An 18,643-nucleotide genomic window follows, 5' to 3' on the forward strand; every position below is an offset into this window, starting at 1 on the left:
TATTATTATTATTATAGATCTTTCACTTTAACTTGGTTCATATTTTCGTCCTTTTGTGGCTTGTTCAGCGTTGCTCAGTGTTTAAAGACAGAATTGCTGCTGTACACGTTTTCCATAGCACTTCTTCGTGACTAGTATATCGTAGTGTAAATATACTGTAAGAACTCAGTATGCAAGGAGAGATGACATTTGTAGACCAAGTTAAAATAAAAAGAGTATAGTTCTTCTGTTTTGACTTAGGCGTAACTTAAAAAAGGACATAACTCTTGATATATACCAACGTGACCTGTGAACTGTGTCGCGTTAGGTCTTTTTGTGAGCTGTGAATTGTGAGCTTTGAATAATTATTAGTCTTATTGTAGAGCAATTGATCTGTGAGCTGTGAATTTCTAGTTAAAGCATCAAACGTGACATTTATGAGCTCTGATGTATTGTTGTTAATGTGAGCCATGACCTATGACCCGTAACCTCTGACCTGTGACCCGTAACCTATGACCTTTGACCCATGACCTGTGACCCGTAACCTTTGACCTTTGACCCATGACCTGTGACCTGTGACCCGTACCCTGTGACCTGTGACCCGTAACCTGTGTCCTCATCTGTGCCTGATAACCTGTAGCTTTTCCTCAGGTAAGTCAATCAGTGGATTCGTGTGTGGGCGTAGGGTGGAACCGAATAAATATATCACTCTCAAATTCCAGCGTTAATTTAGTTATAAGGTTTCGACGATTTTTTTTTTAGCAATACTCGAGTGGATAAAACAGTATTGGGTTAGCCAGAAAAATCCTTAATATGCCTTAGATGGTGAATTCTTATGTTGGCGCGGGGAACATGCAGAAAAAATCGATCACTTTCAGATTTCAGTATTTGTTAAGCGTTTTCAAAGAGAATTTTAACTTCAGCACGATGGCGTCTGTTTCATCTACTTCCTTCTATCCTCAGACGATTTTACTCAAGATTTTTTTTTGTTACAAGAGGGATTGTACATGAATTATAGTTGTCATTAACCCTTTCAGTACGAGACTGTGCTTAACCCCTTCTATCAGATGTATTTTCTATTTTTTCTTGCTGTATCCTGACGATTTTATTTAACTTACGCAGGACCTCTTAATGTAGGGGCAAATGAAGACTATATTTAACCCCTTCAAGTTGAACAGCTTCTTCAGAGTTTCATAAAGTCCCCTGAAGATGCCGTGGATATAAAAGAAAGTGCGTCGGTAGATTGAAGGGCTTAAGCTGAATGAAACAGACTGACGGTAACACAGATAAAGTAAGCGGTAATCGTACTGGAAGTGTTATTAATCTTTAGCCTCTTAATAGCTGTTGTTCCTCTCTCTTCTCTGCTATACTCGCCTCCAGGCAACTTATCTATTAAACCTTCCCTCTTCCCGTGCTGAATAAAATCTCTTAGACGTAGCAGGCGAAGTACCCAGTCTATATCCTGAAACTGGGAGCCACGGAATTAGTAATAAAATTCTTGGATATATATTTTTTTACACTAACTCCTAATTAGGCTCCGGTTTCGTTCGCCATTGTTCCCTCTTGTTACCCTTATTAACTTCTTTTTTTTTATTTTAGTATCCCGTATCCTGTGTTATCGTATGCTAATGAACATGGGAAAGTTTGGGAAGGGGCGACTTTTTAAAATGGGGTTGAAAGCTGATATGGTTGGGGGAGAGGAGGGAAAATGATGAGAGAGAGAGAGAGAGAGAGAGAGAGAGAGAGAGAGAGAGATAACTGAGGAGGAGAGAACGGGGCAAGAAGGTAAAGGAATAATTGATTAGGGAAACAGAGAGAGAGGGAGGGGGGAGGGGAGGAGGATAAAGGACTAACGAGGAGGGACCTGGGAAGGAGGGTAGAGGAGTAAGGGAATAAGGGAGTAGGGAAAATGAGAGAGAGAGAGAGAGAGAGAGAGAGAGAATCATGTTATGCAATACTCAACACTCATTTTTTTTTTCTTTCGGGGTTGCTGAGACAAACACTCCTCAGGGCCTCTCCTTCACCATTCTGTGCCACTCCAAGCCACCCTCCATCAAGTACACGTCTGACCCAAACTTCCTGCTTATCCACTACCGCTGGTGCTGGAGAGGGACGCCTTCATATGGTGGCACCGATATAGCCAGGCAGCTCCAGTGCCCGGTTATACAAACGTCCCTCAACTCCCTCCATTTCCAGTCCTCACAGGTGTTTGATAATTGGCCGTCATAAATTAAGGACTTAGGTGGTGGAGAAGTCACAGGTGTTTTGAAAATTGATGTCATGAATCAGAGACGTCATTGGTGGAAAAGTCACAGGTGTTTGAAAATTGACCTCATAAATTAGGGACGTCAGTGGTGGAGAGATACGCATTCCCGGGGTGGCATCAATCAAACCGGGCAGTCTCGCAGTTCGAATATAAAAAAGCCTCATAACTCCTTCTCTGTTTCCCGAAAGGAGGATGGTGAACTGCATGAGCTTTAGTCTGCAGTCCACCAGGTTTACGTCCAGATTAGGGTGAGAATACAACAGCAGATTATCCTTTCCCGTACTCCGTTTCGCTAATCCAATCGATAGTCCAGTGTTAAGATAGTACTTCAGACCGCTGCTATGGTACGCCAGGAACAGTGATCAGCGCCAACAGTGTAATTCGCGCAGGGGGAAAGAGACACGAAGTACCAGCCGAAGGCCTTTGTTCGCTGTAAAACTCTGTCCGTGAGCCTCTTTCAGCCGGGGAGTGGGATGGAAGGAGGATAAAAAGCTTTGGGTTGTGAGTGTATTGTTGTTTGTCCTACTCTTGCTTGCTCGTTCACTTGGTCCCATTAATGCTCTCTCTCTCTCTCTCTCTCTCTCTCTCTCTCTCTCTCTCGAACACCTTCATTACGAGAGATTTCCCTTTATGTGAAGAAACATGTTATGCCAGAAAGAACAAAATAAAAAGCAATTGCCCCATGAAACCAGAAAGGTGAGTGTGTGTGTGTGTGTGTGTGTGTGTGTGTGTGTGTGTGTGTGTGTGTGTGTGTGTGTGTGTGTGTGTGTGTGTGTGTGTGTGTGTGTGTGTGTGTGTGTGTGTGTGTGTGTGTGTGTGTGTGTGTGTGTGTGTTCTTGACGTGTTGTATTTGTCACACTAACAAGATAGTCACCTCCAAACACCAGCTAATATTCCACTTCCATTTACTCCACAATCCTTCCACTCTCATTCCTCCACCATCCGGGATTAGCTGGGAGAGATTCGATGGGAGTAGGTGGATTGGAAAGTGGATGGTGCATGGATGGGAGTGGATGAATTGGAAAGTGGATGGTGCATGGATGGGAGTGGATGGACTGGAGAGTGGATTGTACATGGATAGGGGTGGATGGAATAGAGAGTGGATGAGTACATGGTTGGGAGTGGATGGGTACATGGATGGGAGTGGATGGATTGGAGGGTGGATTGTGCGTGGTTTTCACTTCGTGGGGAATTCTTTGAAGCTTCCTTATACTAGACTACTTTTCTCTCCTGGTGTCTGGTTTCTGCCACAAGGGAAACTAGCATATGCCATGGTGATGATGATGATGATGATGATGATGGTGATGAAAGTTTGCAGTGGGTATTATTAAGTCAGACTCCCATTATTATAAATCAGTGTGAACTTGATCCAAAATTTGTAACATGCAACACAAAAACATGAGAAACAGTAATTTGAGTAACCAATGAGTAGACCATAACACCCACACACTCGTCATCCAGTGCCAGTGAAAACATCGGCTCCATCCCGTAGACTAACACACAAGTTGCCCACGTAATGTATGGAAATTCCTGTAAAAAAAAGTATTGTAATTTTAATAGGATGGGATGTATTGTAGAGCTGAATAGGGTGGTAATGGACCTTAAATTGATTCATTATTGATTAACAAAGGTCTCCAGAAATCAGCACTCCATCCCCACACGTAAAATCATTTAATCTTTCAGCCTTGACGTAATATATTTTTTTTTCATCTAACCCCGTACTGTTTAATTCAGAAGTCCCCTACTGTTTGTGTAAGGGTTAATGAAGTCAATGGCCCATATTCTCGTCAGGTAAGAAGTCTGCCAAGCACCTCTTCCTTAGCGATCTATTTTTGGATATGGCGGGTTAATATCCTTTTGTTTGTTGTTTATGTACGGTGTGGCGATGTTTGTAGGATTTATATAACACAGCATAGGATGGGAAGGTATAATAAGCAAAATAAATCGCTTAGGAAAAGGTGTTAGTGGGCTTCCATATCCGACTACAATAGGGCCTATGTCTAAACCCCTCAGCTCAGAAACCCCCTCTAGAGCAGAATAAAATCGTCTGAAGCAACAGTTGAAAAGAAATAAAATAAAATCCTTACTGTACAGAAGAGACTAATATCGTTGTTGCAGTGAGAATAAACCTGTAAAATATACACCCGTGTTTGTCAATGGGTGTAAATTATTGTGTGGTGTACTGGTGTTTGATGTATGGTATAGAGGGGAACACGGTGGTATTAACAATTTGCCCCCGTGATGAGGACATGATTAGGAAATATAGTCAATAACAGTCATGCACCTGCAATTAACGGCACAGGTTAATGGTGTACAGATAGTTAGATAAATAGATAGATTATTAGGTAGATAAATAGTTGGACAGATAGATACATTCGCAATTAATGGCAGAGGTTGATTGTGTGCAGGTAGTTTATATACATAGAGAGAGAGAGAGAGAGAGAGAGAGAGAGAAAGAAAGAAAGAAAGAAAGAAAGAGAGTCAACCACCTCAGTCGTCATCGCCTTTGAAGTACCTCCCTTTGTTATTCCATTTCACACCTTGATTCTGAAACAGACCACCTTCCCCTCCACTGCTTACACTGCTTCAACATTTTTTTACATATATATTTTTTCCTCACATATATATATTTTTTTTCCTCCTCTCTCTTCCCCTGTGTATGTGGGTTGACCAAATGGTGGACGATTTTTAGACGTGTTTAAAAGTTTTCTTCGGCACGACTCTCTTCAGCTTTTGCTTGAGGAAGTTTTTTGTGATTTTTGAGTAGTTTTGGGAGGTGTGTGTGTGTGTGTGTGTGTGTGTGTGTGTGTGTGTGTGTGTGTGTGTGTGTGTGTGTGTGTGTGTGTGTGTGTGTGTGTGTGATGAAAGAGAGTTGTGTACACGATGCATAAAATGGAATATTAAAACGTTGCAGCCATAATTAACTCTCAAACAAGACACACACACACACACACACACACACACACACACACACACACACACACACACACACACACACACACACACACACACACACACACACACACACACACACACACACACACACACACACACACACACAGAAAGAGAGAGAGAGAGAGAGAGAGAGAGAGATGGGAGACAAAAATACACCCAAAGCAATTCTCATATTATCCTGTTTTCCGGCTGGCTGGCTGTTCTGAGGGGAAGGAAGGTTGTAGGGATGGGAGGTGGGGTGAAGGAAGGAGGAAGAAAGGGAAGGAGGGAGGGAGAGAGGGGAGGAGCGAGGGAAGGAGATAGGGAAGGAAGGTGGGAGAGAGGGGAGGAGCGAGGGAAGGAGGGTGGGAGAGAGGGGATGAGCGAGGGAAGGAGAGAAGGAAGGCGGGGAAAAGAGAAGGAGTAAGGGAAGGAGACAGGGAAGGAAGGCGGGAGAGAGGGAAGCGGATAGGAATGAAAAGAGAGGAGGAGTGGGGGAAGAAGAGAGAGAGGAGGAGTGGGGGAAGAAGAGAGGTGAGAAGTGTGAGAGGAAGAGGGAGGAGTGAATGAATGTGGAAGAGAGAGGGGGAAGGAGGGGTGACAGAAGGAAACAGAGAAGAGTTAGAGGAGGGAGGGAAGTAGAGGATGAAGGAATGAGGGAGGCGCGAGGAAAAGAAACTGGGTAACTGGAAGGACAAGAGTGAAGGAAAGAGGAGGCTAGAAAGGAGCGAGAAGGAAGGAGAGAGACTGACTGTACCTAACAACTTTTTTTTTTATGCAAGGGAAAAGGAACCAAAGGCCAGCGTACACTATATACAGTAATCAAGAGTAATGAGGGACCTTCCTTGCACTTCGCGGTTTAGTGGTTACGCATACGGTCTGAGCATTCATTTTTCCGTCATTGGAACTAAGACAACAGTGGCTATGGTTTGTTATTAAGTTCCTCGTTGGTGATGAAAGACAATGTTTTCGTATTGTAGGAGGATCAGTCGATTTTCCCTTTGCTATTTATTTTTCCCATTGTACCTTGATGTTTTCTTTTTTATGTATATGTTGAACAGGTATCTGGTGTTAGACGAGATTTTCACCTTTTCGAAACTTGGAATTTAATATATCCAAAAAAATTCAGGTATTTATAGTACAACAGGTATCTGGTGTTAGACGATTTTTATAACATTTCGAAACTGGTAATTTAAAATATATATATAAAATAGGGTAGTCAGCCAACAAGGATTTAGTGTTTGATGACCGGTTTTGGCGTCATTATGGGGCAATGATTCAGGAAGTGTTTAGGTATGGCCAAGGGTCTATTTGTCCCGCCACTTAATTAAACGCGGCGTTAGTGTTTTAATTGGTGCACGCTTAATTGGCGGAGTGTAAATCCCGCTTTTATGCACACAACAACAACAGCAACACCAAGTTCCATTTTTTTTCTTTTTTTTTTTGTCTGCCAGCGATAAACAGTAATATTTCCGGGTTGACTGAATGCTGATAAAAAATATAGGTGTTTATTCGCGTATCATTGTCTGTGTTTCATGCCTTGTTATTCATCTCTGTTGTCCGTATTTGTTATTTGTGGCTGTTGTTTTCCATGTCTGTGTTTTCCCTTTCTGTTACGTTATAATAATGATCGAGAAACAAAAGTTTAAGGCTGGGAGAATGTCGTAAAGTTTGAACGTTTATCAGGAAACTTTTAACTCTGTCGAAGGCAAAGGTTTCTCCCAGCAGAATATTATCGCTTGACGGTATCCAGCATATATATGAAATCCTGCTCTCTGAAGTTTTATTAAAGTCGTTTTTGCAGTGGATATAATTAAAATTCATCGCATTTATACAATATACGTTGATTTGTAGCTCGCCCCATCCCCAGGTGGAAAAAGGGGAAGGTGATAAGAATGATGACGCTGATTCACCCTTTGGATTTGTGCAGCGCAATTTATTTTTTTATTTATCTTTTTTAACTTACTGCACTGTCAAATACTAAGCCCCCCCCCCGCCTCCTGTGTCTCTTTCTCTTGATTCACAGACACTGAATGAAACGTCGTGGGGAAATGTGCATATTATCACCTATGGATGAATGACAATAAACACACCAGTCCCCAACGTCACAGTCCAGCGTCTACGGATCCAGAGATGAGAGAGAGAAGAGACAGGTGAACGGAGAAAGGATAGCAGGCCATGGACGGTATTCTTGCGCGGTTACGAAGCTTACTGACACCTCTTCCTTACCGATTTATTCTGATTCTGCTCCGTCACTGTATTCTTGTGTGTTATTCATGCTATCTGAAAGATGTAAGAAGCAAATTAGAGGATATTAATGATTGGTTTGGAAAATAAATCGCTAAGGAAGAGGTATTAGGGAGCATCCTTAGCTGACGAGAGTACGGGCTAAAACGCATCGATTCTACAGAGTTCATGTGAAGTTCTAGTCTTTAAAAAAATAAAAAATAAAAATAAAAACTCGAATGGTAGTGGAATCTGTCCTGGCAAACTCAACTTTCACTTGCAATAGAGAAACTTGGGCCGATTTTTAAGGTGATAGTCTTGCCGAAGAGGGAGTTGCCTGTTGGGGTCGTCGGAGATACGTGTGGGGAGAAGGGAGAGGGAATGGGAGAGAGGTGAGGATTGGGAGAGGGAGAGAGAAAAGTAGGGTGAGGGTGAGGTACGTAAGGAAGGGGTGAGGGGAGCTGGGGGTAGAAATGGAATGGGGGAGAGGTGAGGAAGGAGTGAGGGAGAGAGAAAAGTAGGGTGAGGGTAAGGAATGTAAGGAAGGGGTTGGGAAGAAATTGAGGGAAGGAGAGGGGAATGTAGGGAATGGGAGGGAAATGTAAGGAAAAGATGTGAAGGAGGGGAAAGAGTGAGGTAATCAGGAGAGAAAGAGGTGAAGGTAGAGAAAGGAGGAGGGAAGGAGAGAGTGAAGAAGGAGGGAAAAGAGAGAACAAAGGATGGGAATATGGGAGGGAGGGAGGGAAACGGAGAAAAGTGAGGGAGGAACGAGAGAGGAGGAGAGAAAAGCAGGGAGGAGGGGAAATGGGAAAGCATGGGACTGTGAAAGAGAGATTAAGAGAGAAGGTAGGAGGGAAAAAGAGAGAAACAGAATTAGGGGTTTGGATGTGCATAGGGGAAAATGGAAAAAAGAGCCAGTGGTATAGGAGAGAGAGAGAGAGAGAGAGAGAGAGAGAGAGAGAGAGAGAGAGAGAGAGAGCATTATTGACCACAGGACAATTCTTTTTCCAAGTTTTATTCCCCCCATCAGGTGAGTCCAGTTGTCAACATGTTAGCCTCGCGAATTTACAAAAGTCTCTTCGTTTGTTGCCAGTCTTTGTGGTTCTCTCACGTCAACTCCACACGGCCACTTTGTTTCCCTTTTTTTTTTTACCCTTATGCTGGGTGAACCACAAGCCAACGACAGCCTGCCTCGTCTTTGTATTTTTTTTAATTTTTCTTATTTTTTCCTGTCAACTGCTGCACTCCGAGGGACGTTTGATTATTTTTTCTTTCCTACCTTCAGACGATTTTGTTCAGCTTAGGATTTATTTTTCGAAATTAAGGGGTTAGGTATCTCCTTCATTAAGGTCTGCTATGTGATGTGTGGAATAAATTGGCTGTAGCAAGAATAAATCCCTATAATACGCCACCGAACTGAAGCGGCCAGCACAAAATTAGTTGATTCAGATACGAGTAGGAAAGACGTTCACGGGCTGTAGGGCTTTGAAATTGGAAGTCTCAGTAGCCTTTATATTCATTTTCTCAGTGTATTAATAATTCGTTGCTCTCACTACCGTCCCCTTTCCAGGATTCGTACTTGTTCAGCGTGTGGAGAGGTAATGCTGGATGTCACTCTCCCTCTGCGAAGAAGGTCCGATCCAGCAGTATATTCCTTATGAAATGACATACTGAACCGGGACCAGGACTGTCGTAAAAGTGCAAGAGGGGGGAGGAGGGGCGTAATTCCCAGCTAAATTGCCACTAAATCCATTTGAGCACTCAGATTAGAATGCACTTTTTATTTACCTGTTTTATTCATGGAAATTATTCTGTGATAACATTTATGTGAGATATTTACTGCGTTTATTGTGGAAAATCAAATGGTTCCTTTTATTATGGGTAGCCATTGGTTTGCTAGAAATAAAGGGTGAACGCTTCCTACGCCCCCTCCTCCTCCATCCGTGCCTGACATACATACACAGACAGGCACAGGCACAGATAATAATACAGATACGAGCACAGACGGAGAGATAAAGACACAGACACACAGACAGAAGCTGGTGCAACTACTGATACAAATGCAGCCACAGACACAGAGACAGACTACGATCTTATCTTTTACTTGGGAGAGAGAACCGTCGTAGTGAATGGGTGACAGTCAGTCTCCAATAAACCTGGTGATGTAGCCAACTTTAATGGAAATAGTTGGAGAGAGAGAGAGAGAGAGAGAGAGAGAGAGAGAGAGAGAGAGAGAGAGAGAGAGAGAGAGAGAGAGAATGATGAGGGAACATGAGAGTGAAGTAACTAAAGGAGGAAGATGAGGGAGGCCAAGGGGGTAAATGGAACAGGGGATCAGGCTGGAAAAGAATGTTGGGAAGACCAAATGAGAAATACTTTAAGGTTGTTGGGCTCTGGAGCGAATAGATTTAGTAGAGACTGACTAGGAGAGTGTAGGAGAGAAGAAGAGACAGGCCGAGAACGAGGACGAGGAACGAAGGGAAATGGATGTAGAGGGAAAAGTAAATGGAAATACTTTGAGGTGGTATGGCTCTGTGAAGCGGATGGAGCGTGAGAGATTGAGTAGGAGAGTGTATGTGAGTCGGGTGATTGGGGGAAGAAGAGAAAGACTGGGAACGAAGTGTAGGGACAAGGATAATTGACTGGAAAATGAGTGCGAGACTGACATGAGTGGGTGTATGCACAGTTGAGTGGTTGGGAGTAGCAGGGGAGGTAGCCCAAGAACCAAGTGGAGGGATGGAGGAAAGGAGAAGCAGTAGAAGTGGAGGAGGAGAGGTAGGCAGAGAAATAGACTGAAAGATGATACAGCATGCGAAACAGATGTCATGTGGAAGGAGGGGAAGACCGAGTGTGTGGTAGAGGGACAAGGTTGGGGGCTGGTGTACTGTAGAGGGAGAAGGGAGGTAGGCCGAGATGGAGGAATAGAAGTGTGATAGAGTGTGTACGGAAAGGTGAATGTAGTGTAGTTGGAAGAGGGGTGTGGTGTGGGGAGTAGAAGTGGTAGAGAGGTGGAGAGAAGAGGGGAAATAGTAGGTAATGGATGTTGAGGGTGAGAAGAGGTAGACCGAGCACTTACTGGAGGGAGTGAAGGGTGGTAAAGTATGTGAGGAAGGGTGGTATGTCGTGGGTGGGGGGGTCGTTTGTTGGGTAGGGACACACATTCTTGGGGGGCCATTCGTTGCCAAGGCCACCCCTCACAGGATGCGGTGTCTAGCAACGGGTAGATACACACATAGATAGATATATAGAGATGGATTGACTTGGATATGGGTGGAGGGGGGAGGAACATCGATTGGTGAAAGTGATTGTTGAGGAGGAAAACGTCAGGATTAGGGCGACCGAAGACACGTTAGTTTATTTTTATCACCAGAGGATTTTAGTCGGTATAGTAAGCACTTCTACTAGTGAAGGTGCATTTGAAGGCTGTATCTAACTTTTCTAATCCGAAATTCTTCCCCTAAACTGAGTAAAATTTTCCAGCGATGTTAAGAAAGCGAAAAAGACGTCACCGGTCTTAAAGAATGCTGCAAGAGTGAAGACTTATGTAATTTACAAAGGGGATGACAAGACTGTAATTTGTGGCAGTCCTATATTATTTTTGTGGTGAGAGTAAGGCGTATTTGATTTCTGCTAAGGAATTATGAAGTGTGTATAAAATAAGTATGTACAGCCAAGGATAAGAATTCGTCCACTGTTTCACCTCTTGTGCCTTTTCCTTTTCTCTGGTGGCTAATATTCCCAAGCCGAGAGAAGTTTGGTATACTTCTGTGCTAACCTGATTCTCTGTGATGTTTCAGGGAGAAAAGTGACGGAAATGCCCAAGTTTAATGAAGACGCGGAGGTGGAATAATAGGCCAACTTTTTGTCCCCGAATGTCCTACCTCGAGTAAAAGTTCTCAGACAATCCCGTGTCCTGCCCTTCACGTTTCTCATTCCTCCCCGAACGTCAGAGAGTATCCTTTCTTCTCATATTCCTTTGCTGTGTGCTTTATTTTACTCAACTAAATAATAATTCACTTAACACTCTCCATTGCCACACCCGGCAGGGAGGTGTGTACGAATTTTTGCTTGTGACAGCATTCGTATCGACAGGTGTTTCACCTTAATTTGGCTCAGATATTAGCCTTTTTTGTAGCTTATTTCATGTACTTCAGTGACAGTGCTATGGTTCTTCATCCTCTCCATTGCACTTCTTCGCTATTAACGTCATATTTGCAGCTCAGTGGCAGGTAAAGACAACACTACGTCCCTACATCCTCTTCAATCACTTCTTCGTGGCTAGCATCATATTCTAACATTACTCTCTCGTTACAGCTCAGTACTTATGATGGAGAGATGGCAGGTTTAGGCCAAGTTAGAGCGAAAAGAGTATAGCATCCCTACCCTCTCTCTTTCCCGGCAGGCTACCAGGTGTGCTTCTCGATGGAGTACAGGTGCAACAACAGCGAGTGTCTGCGTCCAGGTCATGTCTGTGATGGTACCCCGAACTGCTACGACGCTAGTGATGAGTGGCACTGCGAACCCGGTGAGTACTGGGGATTACTGGGGGACCGGGTGAATACTGGTTGAGCTGGGGGACTGGATGAGTACTGGGTGAACTGGGGGATCGGATGAGTACAGGGTGAACTGGGGGACCGGATAAGTGATGGGTAAACTGGGGGGTTAGATGAACTTCTCCCCTAATACTAATAGCCCATAGTCAGAAAGGTATGGGTACTGGGGCATACTGGGAGGTACTGGGGGGAGGGTAAGGGGAACTGAGGGACTGGGAGGAAGTATTAAGGCATTATTTTGTCTGGGGTAGTGTAAATATGAGTAGCCTGTCACCCTTTTGGCTCTAATACCAACCGCCCCTATTGAGAAAGAGGTATTGTGATTATTGGATGGGTTTAGGTGAATTAAACACCTTCCTTCCAATGACATAATTTTGATTCCATTTATTATTATTGTTATTATTATTATTATTATTATTATTATCCAGTTTGAAAAGTCTCCCCAGGCCTCTTAATATCGTCTAGTGGTAACAAAAATTAAATTGTAAAATGGGTCGTCGTAGTGAAGGGGTGAATATACACGAGTATACAATTCATACGGTATACACCAACGCAAGATATTAGTATACGAGAGGCGGCAGTCACTCTGGCTAAAAAAAAAGTGTGAAGTGTGAGAAATAAGTATATGAGTAGGAGAAAAGTAGTGAGGATGTTGGTGTATACTCTCTCTCTCTCTCTCTCTCTCTCTCTCTCTCTCGTAAAAATAGGCATGTGAGTCTGACAGAAATGATGGAAGTTTTAATGTGTTCAGCCGTAACTCTCTCTCTCTCTCTCTCTCTCTCTCTCTCTCTCTCTCTCTCTCTCTCTCTCTCTCTCTCTCTCTCACACAGACATCAGATGCATCCATTTTACGATAGATTTTTTCGACCCCTAAGTAGAGACCCTTTAATGAGACAGAATCTTTAGAGGAGTTTCCCCTTCCTCACTCCCGTGCTCGTTTTCTTTCTTTTTTTCATTTTCTCTTTTTTTCTCTTATTCTCTCCTTTTTTTTTTTTTTCTACTCTCTCTTTTTTTTCTCCTTTTTCTCTACCTTCAGTTCCGTCTCTCATGTTTCCCTTTTTACTTTTTCCATGATTTATTTTTAACTGAGTATGATTTCAATTTTTGTTTTTGCTCAGATGATTTGGAGAGAGAGAGAGAGAGAGAGCGAGAGAGAGAGAGAGAGAGAGAGAGAGATTCCTGGTTTTCTCCTTACAGTTCCGTGTACTACTTTTTTTCTCTCTCTCTGTTTCTTCCCTTCTTTCTGTAATCTTCCTCAGTCTCTCCTCCTCTTCTCCTTTTCTTCCTCTCCTTTTCCCCATCAATGTGCTCTTCCTTTCTTTCTTCTTCATCTGTCTTTCTTCCTCCTTCCCCTCTTTTTCCTCTTTTTCTTCTGGTCGCTCTGCTTCTGTGTTCTTCGTCCATCTTTTGTCTCTTTGTTCCTCATTTTCTTGCCTTCCTCTACTTCCCTTCCTCTTGTTTCCCCTCCTCTTTCTATCTATATCCCCTCCTCCTCCTCTCGCTGTCCTTTACTCTCTCCCCTCTTCTCTCCTCCCTACTTTTCCCCCCTCATTCTCCCTTTCTCTCTCCCCTACCCTTCCTCTGCCTCTCAGCCTCCCTTTCTCTTCGACTCCCTCAACCTTCCTCTCCCTTTCCCATATTCTTCTCCTTCTCCCTTACCCCTGTTCCTCTCCCTCTTCCTCTCCCTCTCCCTCTCCCTCTCCCTCTCCCTTTCCCTTTCCCTTTCCCTCTCCTTCTTCCTCAGTCTGCCTCTTCTCCTCCCCACATCAGAGCCAATAACAAGAGACCACGACACAAACAGCCATTCCAGACCATGCATCTTCACAAGTACTTGAAGCCCACCATTTTTATCTCACTGGATGTCCTCTCACTTCCTCTTCCTCTTATTCCCCCCCCTTCCTCTTTCTCCCTCTCTTCCTCTTTTTTCCTCTCTTCCTCTTCCTTCTTTTTCATATACTTTATTTTCCCCTTTCCTTTGACTTTCCTCCTCCTCTTCCTTTTCTGTTTTCTCTTTCCTTTCCTCGTCCACCACTCTCTCTCTCTCTCTCTCTCTCTCTCTCTCTCTCTCTCTCTCTCTCTGAATAGCAAACAGTCTCTCCCAAACACACACCTTCAAAACTACTCAAGCCCAAACTTTCTTACCCTACTGTACGTCCTCCTGTGATTGTATTCATAACTTTGGAGAGAGAGAGAGAGAGAGAGAGAGAGAGAGAGAGAGAGAGAGGTAATTGGCTATGTACAGTATGAGGTCTGGAGGGAAGGTTTTGTGTGTGTGTGTGTGTGTGTGTGTGTGTGTGTGTGTGTGTGTGTGTGTGTGTGTGTGTGCAAAAATGTTTTCGGTTTTGAGTGTAAGTATATATGAGCGTGGATATGTATGTATGTGTGTATGTATGTACATGTGACTGGTATTTGCGTATGTGAGAGTGCGTATGTGTGAGTTTGTTTGAGAGAGAGAGAGAGAGAGAGTGTTTATGCGCTCGTGTTTGCGTATTTAGGGACCAAACAGAGGCTGATGGAGGGGTCATGCACTTTGACCTTCACTATAGCTCGGGTCGACTGATGGCGTATACGGTATTGAGCAAAAGTTCGCCGACCTTTCCGTGCCATCATTGTCCCTAACTTGACCTGACAACCTAACCTAGCCTGATCTGACCTAACCTAACACCCTAACCTAACCTAACCTGATCTGACCTAATCTAACACCCTAACCTAACCTAACCTGACCTGACCTAACCTAACTTAACCTGACCTAACCTAACCTAACCTGCCTTCCATATCTCCAGTTCCTTCCCAAACGATTGAGAATATCGTTCCTTCTCACACTCTTTCGCTGTTTCAAATTGGTGTCACAAAAAATAATTCATGTAACACCTTAATTCGGCACAGACAGCAGAGAAATGTCGGATAACTTTTGCTTCTTGCTGTATCTTCATTTTTATAGATGAGAAAAAAATATATGGTTGTAAGTATAGTGAAATTCCCAGTTATACGCTTTTTACTCGAACTTGGCCTAAAATTGCCATCACTCCATCTTGAATGCTGAGGTGTATTTATATATTAACACTGCAATATGGTGCTGGTCACGAAGATGTGCTATGGAGAAGATGTAGAGCCGTATCATTGTCTTTTTCTGCCACTGAGCTACGTGAAGTTAGCTGCAAAAGAACGAAAATCCAGGCCAAGGTAGAGTACAAGGAGAAGAGTGAGGAAGTTAGGTGAGTATATAAATGAACTCGTAAATAATAAGATAATAAAAGTAATTATAAGTGGATATAAGTAGGTAAACCGGTTAGTAAATAAAGTTAAGTAAATAAGTAGAGAAATAGATATAAAAACAGCCACATAAGTAAGCAGACAAAAAAGAAATAATTAAAGAAGGGATAAATAAGTCATAGGTAAGAAGTGGTGGTCAGGTGGTAACGGTATGGACTGCTGACCAATAGAACGGAAGATCGATCTAGAGTAAGGTTCAGTTTGGGGCTTAATACTGATCTACAAATAACACCATAAGATCATCCCCGCCAAGTCCAGCAAGACAGCCGTGAATGGATGAGTCACAATTTATTTAGTATGGACGGTGGGTATTAGTGCTGGGGAGGTGACAAGGTGTGTGGGGTCATCTGTTGCGCGTATGAGGGTTATTGGGCCTCAGGGAACGGGCTGTCTAGTTTGTGCTCAGAAATCGGTGATATAAAAGTAGTTAAATAAAGTGAATAAGTAAATAAGACTTAGGTAATAATAATAATAATAATAATAATAAACCGAGGAATTACAGCATAAAGTGAACACCAGAATATTTTAGTGAGTAAGCAAGTAAAATAATCTAATAAGGAAATAAATAACTAGATAAATAAGTAGATAAACCAATAAATTTTTAATAATGTCTAATAAAAACCACAGGGTACGTTCACAGAATCTCTACTTCTCTCTTTATTTTCCTCTACACTTACTCTAAACTTCTGTCTTTATTTTTTACCTTCGTCTGCGTGATATCGACAGACGCATCGCAAAAGTTGTATTCAGTGAGCCAGGGAGAGAGAGAAAAAAAAAGAGAGATTTTTTTTTTCCGTAGTCTGCTCATGGGTTGATGCTCTCTCTCTCTCTCTCTCTCTCTCTCTCTCTCTCTCTCTCTGTTTTCTATCTGCATGTAATTTCCTTCGCTTCGTCTATTTTTGATGACATTACAGGTGTTACAGGGAACGTGCATTATTTTATCTTAAGCATCTGGTTCTTTAATATTATAATCTAGCTACTGCCAGACAATTCACTTTTTTTTTTCTTTCATAGTCTCGCTTTTAAGGAGTTAGGAGTATATACCTTTCTCTTCGTGTAAAATTCATTAAGGTAATTTTGTCATTTTATTGTTAATGTACTTTTTGCTGCATTTAGAAAGTTATATTGAGGCGTTGTTTCTCTTCCTAGCGTTCCTTTTCATTGTTTTCCTTTTCATGTGCCGCTGTGTGGAATGGTGTGCTGACCTCCTCTGTTTGCTGACCTGTGCTACCTTCCTGACCTCTTCTTCGCTGACTTTGTGACCTGTGTTGACCCTCTCCTTTGATTCTCGCTGACTTTGTGACCTGTGCTGACCTCTCCTATGATCTTCGCTGACCTTGTGACCTGTGCTGACCTCTCCTTTGATCTCCGCTGACCTTGTAACCTGTGCTGACCCCTTCTTTGATCTTTTCTGACCTTGTGACCTGTGCTGACCACTCCTTTGATTTTCGCTGACCTTGTGACCTGTGCTGACCACTCCTTTGATTTTCGCTGACCTTGTGACCTGTGCTGACCTCTCCTTTGATCTTCGCTGACCTTGATACATGTGCTGACCTCTTTTTTGATCTTCGTCGACCTTGTGACCTGTGCTGACCTCAGAGGACTTCGTGGAGTGCGGGTCAGGGAAGAAGGTGCATCGGCAGTTCTGGTGTGATGGATTTCTGCACTGCGAGGACAACCACGCTGACGAGGCCAACTGTGAGTAGTAGTAGTAGTAGTAGTAGTGGTGTTTGTTTTTTTGATGTTAGAGCTTTAGATCTCTCTCTCTCTCTCTCTCTCTCTCTCTCTCTCTCTCTCTCTCTCATTATAGGTTTCTTTGAATTTAGAGTCTTCAGATTTAAAGTCATTCTGTCATAGGGCCCTCTGATTTTTGGTGTTTAATATTTTAGGATCTGATTTTACTTTAGGGATCTCTTAAAGGACCCACAGTTTTAAGGGTTTGAAAAAATTAGGATACCCAAATTTTAAGACTTCTTTAATTTAGGGATTTTAGAGTAACTGGTTTTTAGGGGATTTTGATTTTAAGGTATCCAGATTTTAGGGGTCTATAATTTAAAGGTTTATTCCACTTAGTAAATATCTACAGCCAACTCTGGGTCCTTTTTTTTTATATATATATTTTTTTCCAATATTTTTCTCATTCATTAAAAATCCTCCCAGTACCGAGACTTTTATTATTTTTTTTTTCGTTTTTTCACACCCATAAAAAATTCCATCATCAATTTCGCCTTCTTCCATTTTTCCATCTACTCGAATTCTGATTTTTTTTTCAATTTTTCTTTCTCCCCACCTATTAAAAATCCACAGTCCACCATGAATCCCATTTTTTTTTTCGATTTCCCCCTCCAGCTATTAAAAAAATCATAAATGGTAGCCAACTGTATACCCCACTTCCATCGACCCCATTTTTCCGGGAATCTATTAACCGCCGGGACAAAAAAAAAAAATTAAAAAAGATAAAAAACAGGAATATGGGGTTAGATGACAGCTTGTGGGGGAACAGGCCATATAGTCAATTAATCCTAGCCCCCCCCGTCTCTCTCTCTCTCTCTCTCTCTCTCTCTCATTCCCTTCCCACTTTCTCCTTCCTTTTCCCCGCCTCATTCTCTTCTAACCTTCCCTCTCTTCTTACTTCCTTCTCTACTTTCTCTCCCATCCCTCTACTCCTAATACTTCTCTTCTACCCTCCCCCCCTCCTTCTCCCTCCCTCTCTCCCCTTTCGCCATCCATCTTCTCCCTCTTGCCTTCCCCCTTCCCTCCGTCCCCCCTCCCTTCCCCTCACCCACCTGCCATACTCTCCCCTCCCCCTCATCCTATTTCCTCCTCCTAGCTGTGGGTCAATATGGTTCCTCTTATCTGTACTACCCACTTATCCCCATGTAGACTACTTTCTTCCTCACCCCTCCCTTAATTTTCACACTCTCCCTTTCCCATCTTCATGTCGCCCTTCCTCTCTCCATCCTGTCCTTCCCCTCGTCCTCATCCTCCATCCTATTCTTTCCTTCTCCTCTCCCTTCCTCCCACTCGTTCCTTCTCCCCTCCCTCCCTTCAACTCTTTCCTTCTCTTCCACTGTCTAGCTTTCCTCTTCCTCCCCTCTCGCACACTCCTCCCCTCCGCGCTCCCCATTCCTTCTCCCCTCTCCCTGTCTCTTTTCTCGCCCCTATCTGTCGCATTCTTCTTTTCCTCTCTCATCTTCCATGTTTGTCATTCCTTTGTCTCTTTCCCCCACTTCTACTTTTCCTATCTTTCACTCCTCTCTTTCCTCCCTCTTTCCCTCCCTATTCTCCCCTTTTACATTCTCCCCTTCTCCCCTCTCCCCTCCCCTACCTGGCTTCACCCACGATAATACTGGCTCGTTGAATTTTATGTGTTTTGGGGGGCACTGAAAATGCGAGAATAATTTGAGTGGCC

The 18,643-nt window shown here is 43.1% G+C and overlaps 1 protein-coding gene across 1 annotated transcript in view; it reads left to right on the forward strand.

Moving 5' to 3' along the window:
- Nucleotides 1–18,643, forward strand: part of LOC145410655 (G-protein coupled receptor GRL101-like) — a 121,714-nt gene that overhangs the window by 34,634 nt on the left and 68,437 nt on the right. Inside the window, exons 5-6 of the mRNA XM_080280769.1 lie at nucleotides 11,808–11,930; nucleotides 16,831–16,929. Of these exons, the coding sequence (XP_080136895.1) occupies nucleotides 11,808–11,930; nucleotides 16,831–16,929 (222 nt within the window). The remainder of the gene's footprint in view (nucleotides 1–11,807; nucleotides 11,931–16,830; nucleotides 16,930–18,643) is intronic.

The sequence above is a fragment of the Coenobita brevimanus genome, chromosome 86 (genome assembly GCF_032717465.1).
Source record: "Coenobita brevimanus isolate Jiangsu-jjx chromosome 86, ASM3271746v2, whole genome shotgun sequence".
In the NCBI taxonomy this organism is placed as follows: domain Eukaryota; kingdom Metazoa; phylum Arthropoda; class Malacostraca; order Decapoda; family Coenobitidae; genus Coenobita; species Coenobita brevimanus.